Source organism: Tachysurus vachellii, chromosome 4, assembly GCF_030014155.1.
Source record: "Tachysurus vachellii isolate PV-2020 chromosome 4, HZAU_Pvac_v1, whole genome shotgun sequence".
NCBI lineage: Eukaryota > Metazoa > Chordata > Actinopteri > Siluriformes > Bagridae > Tachysurus > Tachysurus vachellii.
Window position 1 is genome coordinate 2,457,961 of NC_083463.1, and position 9,376 is coordinate 2,467,336.

Genomic DNA, 9,376 nt, shown 5'->3' on the forward strand with positions numbered 1-9,376 from the left:
TGCCTCACGTAGTTTTCGAGGCTCCTCTGTTCCCCCGAGTCTGCACTTGAGCCTATGCACGTCGATAACTCACAGCAGATCGATAACTGATAAGACGTCTGCCCGTGATTAGATTCCCACATCGATCACTTCAGCCGAGATGCGGAACTCGTACAGCTCGAAATTTTATAAACAAGCTCTGGGTGGTCAAAGTATTTGTAAAAAAAAAAAAAAGTTGTTGATTAATCGATATTTTAACACGTGTGAAATTACTGTGACTGGATAATGTGCGGACAATTTGGGGGATTTCTGGATGTGCATCAGATTTACACACACGATGTGTTGTTGACTTCGAAATAACAAAAAATATCTGGTTATAAACAGTCTGCTTGTCCGCTCACTGAAAATCAGCTCAACATTAGCAGTGAGTTTTGTACCAAAAAGCTAAATGAAACAGGAAGTGAATGAACAGGCTGCTGAATAAACACTGAGATACACCAGGTCTGACATCAGGTCTGACACCAGGTCTGACACCAGGTCTGACTCCAGGTCTGACATCAGGTCTGACATCAGGTCTGACATCAGGTCTGACACCAGGTCTGACATCAGGTCTGACATCAGGTCTGACATCAGGTCTGACACCAGGTCTGACATCAGGTCTGACACCAGGTCTGACTCCAGGTCTGACACCAGGTCTGACACCAGGTCTGACACCAGGTCTGACATCAGGTCTGACATCAGGTCTGACACCAGGTCTGACTCCAGGTCTGACACCAGGTCTGACATCAGGTCTGACACCAGGTCTGACACCAGGTCTGACTCCAGGTCTGACACCAGGTCTGACACCAGGTCTGACACCAGGTCTGACACCAGGTCTGACACCAGGTCTGACACCAGGTCTGACATCAGGTCTGACACCAGGTCTGACACCAGGTCTGACTCCAGGTCTGACTCCAGGTCTGACACCAGGTCCGACACCAGGTCTGACACCAGGTCTGACACCAGGTCTGACAACAGGTCTGACACCAGGTCTGACACCAGTTCCGACACCAGGTCCGACATCAGGTCCGACACCAGGGCAGACATCAGGTCTGACTCCAGGTCTGACACCAGGTCTGACAGCAGGTCTGACATCAGGTCCGACATCAGGTCTGACAGCAGGTCTGACATCAGGTCTGACAGCAGGTCTGACACCAGGTCTGACAGCAGGTCTGACACCAGGTCTGACATCAGGTCTGACAGCAGGTCTGACACCAGGTCTGACATCAGGTCTGACAGCAGGTCTGACACCAGGTCTGACACCAGTTCCGACACCAGGTCCGACACCAGGTCTGACATCAGGTCTGACATCAGGTCTGACAGCAGGTCTGACATCAGGTCTGACAGCAAGTCTGACACCAGGTCTGACATCAGGTCTGACAGCAGGTCTGACATCAGGTCTGACATCAGGTCTGACATCAGGTCTGACATCAGGTCTGACATCAGGTCTGACACCAGGTCTGACATCAGGTATCTGAATGATGCCAGAGGAATATTGAGCTTGGCTCATTTCCATCATCCAGATGAGAAGAGGTTAATCCTCTCCTGGAGGTAAAGTGCTATCAGGGTCTTTTCTTTATTACTGCTGAATATGCTGATGTTTATGGCTGTTCTCCAAACGCTCCACTAAAGCCAGCTTCAGATTGTGGAGATCCCTGGAGGGCTGCCATTAGGCACAAAAGGCCTTGGCAGGGAGTCTGGATTGCAAACTCATCACCCGGGCAGTAGATTGAACAGAGAACATGATGAGCTCAGTGTGTCGTGTCTCACACTTACAAATACTGAGGTTTTATTTTAATACCTTTCCATAGGGCATCTAATTTATGGTATATAAAACTACAACAGGAACAACAATATTATATTATATTATATTATATTATATTATATTATATTATATTATATTATATTATATTATATTATATTTATCATATTATATTATATTATATTATATTATATTATATTATATTATATTATATTTACTATCAAAAGGCTTAATACATTTTATATTCATTTTAATATGATAAAAAGACAAAGTGCTTTGAGTACATTTTAAGCACATGATTTGCTTAAATATTACTGAATAATTGATGCTTGATTAATTAATAATTATTGTAGTAAATAAAATAAACAAATATAAAATAAATAAATAAAAAATATATATATTATTTTAAAATGTGGTATTAAATACTTTAAAAAATACATTAGTTGAATAATTATTTATAAATAATAATGCACAAAATTAATATTATGTTATTAATATAATAACATAATATTAAATGTAATTTTGTGCCTTGATGTATATATACATTTTATTTGTATTTTAATTATTTTTTAGTGTTATTTTTTTAAATTTATGATTATGATTATGATTATGATTATTATTATTATTATTATTATTATTATTATTATTATTATTATTATTATTATTATTAACTTCTATAGTCCACACAGTAACTTCACAATATTGATATATATTTATATTTTTATTCCACAGCATGCAAAGAATTAATCTCTCCTCCATGGGCCTGGAGCTGTGACGACATTTCAGCAGAGCAAATGACACCTTTATGTTTATTGTGGCACATATTTTTCTTTTCTTTTTATGCACAATAATATATAAATATTTTTATTTCAGGGAACAAACTTGTCACAAATCTGAGCTTCCACACATCAGGGTTGTGTTTTTTTTTCTTTCCTCCAGATAAAATGTGACTCAGTGCCTTTGTGTTTTGATGCTTGGTGCTTTTTCTTTATTTGTAATTTTTAGAATCTATTAATTACTTCTGTATAAATGATTAATGTTAAGTGGGAGTGTTGATTAAATAAATAACCAGTGGCACAGATTTAAAAGCAAGCTGTGTATGGAAGTGTGAACCTGACTAAGGGAATTCGTAGCCGATGCTGCTGCTGTATTTTTGTCTTTTTGTACTGTGCTGTGTGTGAATGAGTCTGAGCGAACAACACAACTTCACAGCCATTCAAACCCACTGATATATAAACAAAAGCCAAAACAAAACAACACCTCTGTGTACTGAAGGAAACGACTTGAGTCTATCACAGTTTACATGAACGTACACAAGAAAAATGCCAAGCCATATGTTTTTTAAATAATGAGGATGCTTTGATTTGTCGTCTTTGCTGCTCGACCCATTAAAACTCTTCTGTAATGTACGACTCTCGTCTCGTTTCTTGGTTTAATGGCACTTCACTAATAGCTTTATAAAGAGATATGTAAGTGGAGCTGTATGATTATATATATAGTATGATGAGCTTAGAGTGTTTATAATAAGGATGTTACACAACAACAAGATCACTATCTGTATCTGGGTTCAAATTTAAATCCAGAATTTGTAAAAATGAATTGCTTCATTTCATCAGTAGACCCAGATCAGATTACTAAGGATGATCGGACACGTAAAAGCAGCGTTCGTGTTCATGTTTGTGTTAATAATCACGTGCTGATCTGACCTGCTTTCCTGAAGGTAACGTGAAGCTACTATTGAAGCTACGTGTAGCTGGATTCTGGAAGCTGATTGGTCGAGACAGTTTTTAATAACGCAGTAGTTATCGTTACTATAGTAACAGCTGGTACATAATCCAAGATAATAGCATGCTATAATCATTGATGTGATGAAGTTTTCTTGTTGCATCTTGTTGTTATTAAATGCTTATAGAAGGAGCTTTGGGTGTTAACGCTTTGTAACCATCAGGATCCCCAGAACAAGAAAGTCTTCAGTACGGAGAATTTATTTGTCCCTTCCTGGTTTCCTGGTAAAACATTAAGTGTCGTTTTTGTGAAAATAAAGAGAAAATGTTTATTTTTAGTTTGTTGTTAAGCAAAAGCAGGAACACAATTTGTGAGTGTTTTGTTTGTTAATGAATTAACATGTGAAAGTGTGTGAAAGTCACATTAGGTCCTGTGTTATTCCATACTCACACCATCATATGAGGTTACGTTCCTACATAAAAGCACCTTTAATGAAGTGCTAACTACTTTTATTCAGAAGTGTAACTGCTCTGTTATTCCTTCATACACGTCTTTACGCTGGTTCTCCAAAAAAAAGCGAGAAGAAAAAGAGAGGAAGGAAGAGCTAAGTGGTACAAAGATTAAAACAAGGAGAATAAATGGGAACAACCTTTAAAGGACGTGTTCGTGATGAATTAATATTCATATCCTCATAAATCATTTTGTGTGCTTAAGAACGCAGTGTTTCCCTCATCACCTTCATCTCTTTACTCAGTGAACCTGGTGATGCTCATAAAAGTAATGAATCTCCAAAACATTTAAACAGTGCAGACGCACAACAAAACCAGAGAACATCATGGTCAGTGCTGTTGAATTCTGGATTCTGATTGGAGCTCGAGCACTACAGGAGCTCGGACAGTAGCACAGGTTATCATCCGAACGCACCTCGTGAATACGGTATGAGCTTCCTCAGAGGATCTGAACACATGGCACCGAGTCCTTCTGATGATACATTAAAATAAAACCTGTAGCTGATACCGAGGTGTTAAAACAGGCTTCGGTTCCTGTTCCTGTTCCTGTGCTTCACCATATGAACGGTCGGGTTCTTAAACGACCAATAAAACATTCAGCGGATGGTTTGTTGTTTAGCTGTAGAGTTAAGTTATGAGTCTGTCTTATACGAAGGACCCAGGCAGCAGTAAACCGTAAACCTTTATAGATATTGCAGTAGAGGTGGAGACATTGTGTATAACAGAGTAAACTGGTATTGTGTTGATGTCGATAAGAGCAGTGTGTGAGGATTTCTACACAGTGTTTTAGTAAGCATGTGAGCTAAAAAAAGTAAAGAGAAATAATACATGGTAGAAGCATGTCCATCTTTGTGTTCACCTTTTACATGTTACTGTAACATCACGTTTTATTAAGAAAAAAAAACCATTGAAATGTGTCTGAAGCTGGGATTCTTCAGATGACCTCTATGGAAAAAAAAGAGTATTACATAAAGTACGTCAAAACTTTAGGGGATTTATTCATCTTGTAGTTACATCAAAATGTCTGATGTTCATTCTGCTTGTCATTCCAGGTGAATTTAGTTTAGTTCAAAGTTCAGAACTAGTTCAGCATCACAAAGACACGCCTCTGTTTTATTTAAGCTCCGCCCCATCGCATTACCTCTGATTAGTCCAGAATTACATCTGAGGTCTGTATGATGAGGTGTCTGATTTTTGTATTAATCTCTCAATTCATGTCCACTGACTTTACTTACTCAGTACTCAGTGATATTCAGTTTATTATAATTGCAGTTCGGCAGCAGAACTGAAATACACTCTCTCCATGACTGTATGTCATAAACACGACATGACACGTAATGACCGTTTATTATCTGTGTGTTTTGGGAAAATGACTTTTTTTTTTTTTTAGCCATAAAAGCTTTTAAATCTGCGATATTTCATTACGTTGTAAAGTGCAGAAAGCCTGCAGCTGCAGGAGCTGAGATTAATCCTCTCCTCTAATGGAACGAATCCCTGAATGGACTTTTCAACCCTGCTATTTTTCACTGTCTCTGTTCTTTCATCTGCTCTCCAACCTCCACAATGTGACTCTCTAAAAACTTCACTGTTTATGATAATGACTTCACTCCATCACAAGCATGCACAAGCATTACATAAGATATTTTTTAACACATCACATTTATGCAGTTTACATGCTGCTTATACATTGTCTCGAGGCCTACATAACATAATAATAAAAACTCCTATTAACATTTTTAAACATTTCTTTCTGAACTAGGTTTTTTACACAAGAGTTGAATATCTCTGTTTAGAATTCAACCATAACTGAAAATGAAAACCTTGTCATATCCAATATTTAATATATAATTACTTCAAAAAATTGCATTTTGCGTGAATCTGATGAATTGGACAGGTGGAATTCCAGGGTTGTACCTCAAGGCTCCGTTCTAGGACCATTATTATTCATTCTCCGTGTAATTAGAATAATTACTCAAAAGAAAATTATTGGCGTACATACACATATTAAATCACGTCATTTCATAGAGTGGGCTAACAAATGAGGAAAATGTTTCTGCTCATTTTAGACATATAGCAAATGCTTAAAACGATTTCTATATAGTCCTCATTGAACCTCTTTGAATGCTCTGCTAAAAGAATAATATTAAAGATTGATATAATACAAAATTCAAGATTAATATTAGATCTATTTAAATGTGTTTGTATTTATCCCCAATGAACAAGTCTGAGGTGACTCAGGTGACTGTGGGGAGGAAAAACTCACTTAGATGGTAAAGGAAGGAACCTTGAGAGGAACCAGACTCAAAGGGGAACCTCATCCTCATATGGGTGACACTGGAGGGTCTGATTATAAATATACAGTCTGATAAATGTTGTAATGATGAGGAGGTTGTTGTCCTCAAAGGCCACATGGAGTTGGTATTTTCTCTTTAGTATAACAGAGTCTAACTGGAGCTGGTAGATCTGTAGATGCCTCAGGATCCTCACAGAGTATTGGACCTCTCATCTCAGTGGAGGTCCAAAATCTTCATCACACTGAAGACAATCGGCACTGGTACAATTTCTGGATGCCTCGGGATGGGTAGATAGAGAGAAGCAGTGGAGAGGATCTCTACTACTTCATGTATCTTTTCCTTTATATTTTTCCTAATGTCTCTGTACATAAATGTTAGAACACAGTTCTTTTTCCTCTGTTTGTGAGAGAACTAATTGCAGGTATGAATTAAAGTTAACATTTATTAAGGTTTATTTCACTCTCTCACTCTCATCTTCTACCGCTTATCTGAACTACTTCGGGTCACGGGGAGCCTGTGCCTATCTCAGGCGTCATCGGGCATCAAGGCAGGATACACCCTGGACGGAGTGCCAACCCATCGCAGGGCACACACACACACACACTCTCATTCACTCACGCAATCACACACTACAGACAATTTTCCAGAGATGCCAATCAACCTACCATGCATGTCTTTGGACCGGGGGAGGAAACCGGAGTACCCGGAGGAAACCCCCGAGGCACGGGGAGAACATGCAAACTCCACACACACAAGGTGGAGGCGGGAATCGAACCCCCAACCCTGGAGGTGTGAGGTGAACGTGCTAACCACTAAGCCACCGTGACCCCGAGTTTATTTCAATTTAAATCAAATCAAAGTTTGTCTTGTTTGGGGAAACATTTGAAATGTTATTATTAGTAAAAAAAAAAAACCCAGAATAAAATAGAATAAATAGATTCATTTCCCTAAAGAAACCATGTGTTTGTAGATGAGAACATGAGAATTCTTCTTCTTCTTTCGGCTTTTCCCTTCAGGGGTCTCCACAGTGAATCATCTCTCTCCACCTCTCCCTATCTTCTGCATCCTCAAAACTTTCACCCACTAGCTTCATATCCTCATTAATTACATCCATATACCTCCTCTTTGGCCTTCCTCTTTGCCTCCTGCCTGGCAGCTCCATGTCCAACATTCTCCTACCAATATACTCACTCTCCCTCCTCTGAACATGTCCAAACCATCTTAATCTGCCCTCCCTAACTTTGTCCCCCAAACGTCCAACATGAGCTGTCCCTCTGATGTACTCGTTCCTAATCCTGTCCAATCTCGTCACTCCCAAAGAGAACCTCAACATCCTGTCTCTTCTTCAGTGACACTGTCTCTTAACCATACAGTATGGCCGGTCTCACCACTGTCCTGTACACCTTCCTCTTGATTCTCGCTGATATTTTCCTATCACACAGAACTCCTGACACCTTTCTCCACCCATTCCAACCTGCCTGCACTCGCTTCTTTACTTCTTTCCCACTCTCTCCATTACTCTGGACTGTTGACCCCAAGTACTTAAACTCCTGTACCTTCTTCACCTCTTCACCCTGTAACCTTACTGTTCCACTTCCCTCCCTTTCATTCACACACATGTACTCAGTCTTACTACGACTGACTTTCATTCCTCTTCTCTCCAGCGCAAACCTCCACCTCTCCAGGTTTTCCTCCACCTGCTCCCTGCTCTCACTACAGATCACAATGTCATCTGCTAACATCATCGTCCAAGGAGACTCCTGTCTGACCTCCTCTGACAACTGGTCCATCACTATAGCAAACAGGAAGGGGCTCAGAGCCGATCCCTGATGCAGTCCCACCTCCACTGTGAACTCCTCTGTCTGACCTACAGCACACCTCACCACTGTCCTGCTCCTCTCATACATGTCCTGCACCACTCTAACATACTTCTCTGCTACTCCTGACTTCCTCATACAGTACCACAGCTCTTCTCTTGGCACCCTGTCATATGCTTCCTCCAAGTCTACAAACACACAGTGCAACTCCCTCTGACCATCCCTATACTTCTCCATCAACATTCTCAGAGCAAAAATTGCATCTGTTGTGCTCTTTCTTGGCATGAAGCCATACTGCTGCTCACAAATTTCCACCACCTTCCTTAACCTAGCTTCCACTACTCTTTCCCACAACTTCATTGTATGGCTCATCAACTTTATCCCCCTATAGTTGCTGCAACTCTGCACGTCACCCTTATTCTTAAAGATCGGCACTAACACACTCCTTCTCCATTCCTCAGGCATCCTCTCACTTTCTAATACCCTGTTGAACAAACTAGTTAAAAATTCCACTGCTGCCTCTCCTAGATACTTCCAGACCTCTACCGGGATGTCGTCAGGACCAACTGCCTTTCCACTTTTCATCCTCTTCAAAGCCTTCCTGACTTCATCCTTTCTAATCTTATCTACTTCCTGTTCCACAGAGTTCACCCCTTCTACTCTTTTTTCCCTCTGATTTTCCTCATTCATCAGCTCCTCAAAGTATTCCTTCCATCTCCTCTGTACACTCTCCTCACTTGTGAGCACCCTTCCATCTCTATCCTTAATAATTCTAACTTGCTGCACATCCTTCCCATCTCGATCCCTCTGTCTAGCTAACCTGTACAAGTCCTTCTCTCCTTCTCTAGTGTCTAAACTAGTGTACAACTCTTCATATGCCTTCTGCTTGGCCTTAGACACCTCCCTCCTCACTCTGCGCTGTAACTCCTTGTATCCCTGTCTATTCTCTTCAGTCCTGTCCATGTCCCACTTCTTCTTGGCTAATCTCTTCCTCTGGATACTATCCTGAACGTCCTCATTCCACCACCAAGTCTCCTTATCTTCTTTCCTCCTTCCAGATGACACACCCAGCACCTTTCTCCCTGTCTCCCTGATCACTTCTGCTGTAGTTTCCCAGTCATCCGGCAGCACTACCTGACCACCCAGAGCCTGCCTCAACTTCTGTCTAAATTCCTCACAACATTCCTCCTTTTTCAGCTTCCACCACTTAGTTTTCTTCTCTATCTTTGACCTCTTCCTCTTACAGACCAT

General features: G+C 40.4%; 1 protein-coding gene across 1 annotated transcript in view; it reads left to right on the plus strand.

The window, feature by feature from the left end:
* The window catches only part of LOC132844191 (cystathionine gamma-lyase-like), a 28,142-nt gene extending 24,953 nt beyond the window's left edge, over positions 1–3,189 (plus strand). The window contains exon 12 of the mRNA XM_060867396.1: positions 2,513–3,189. Coding sequence (XP_060723379.1) covers positions 2,513–2,527 — 15 coding nt within the window. The 3' untranslated portion in view covers positions 2,528–3,189. The remainder of the gene's footprint in view (positions 1–2,512) is intronic.
* The last annotated feature ends 6,187 nt before the right edge of the window (positions 3,190–9,376 follow it).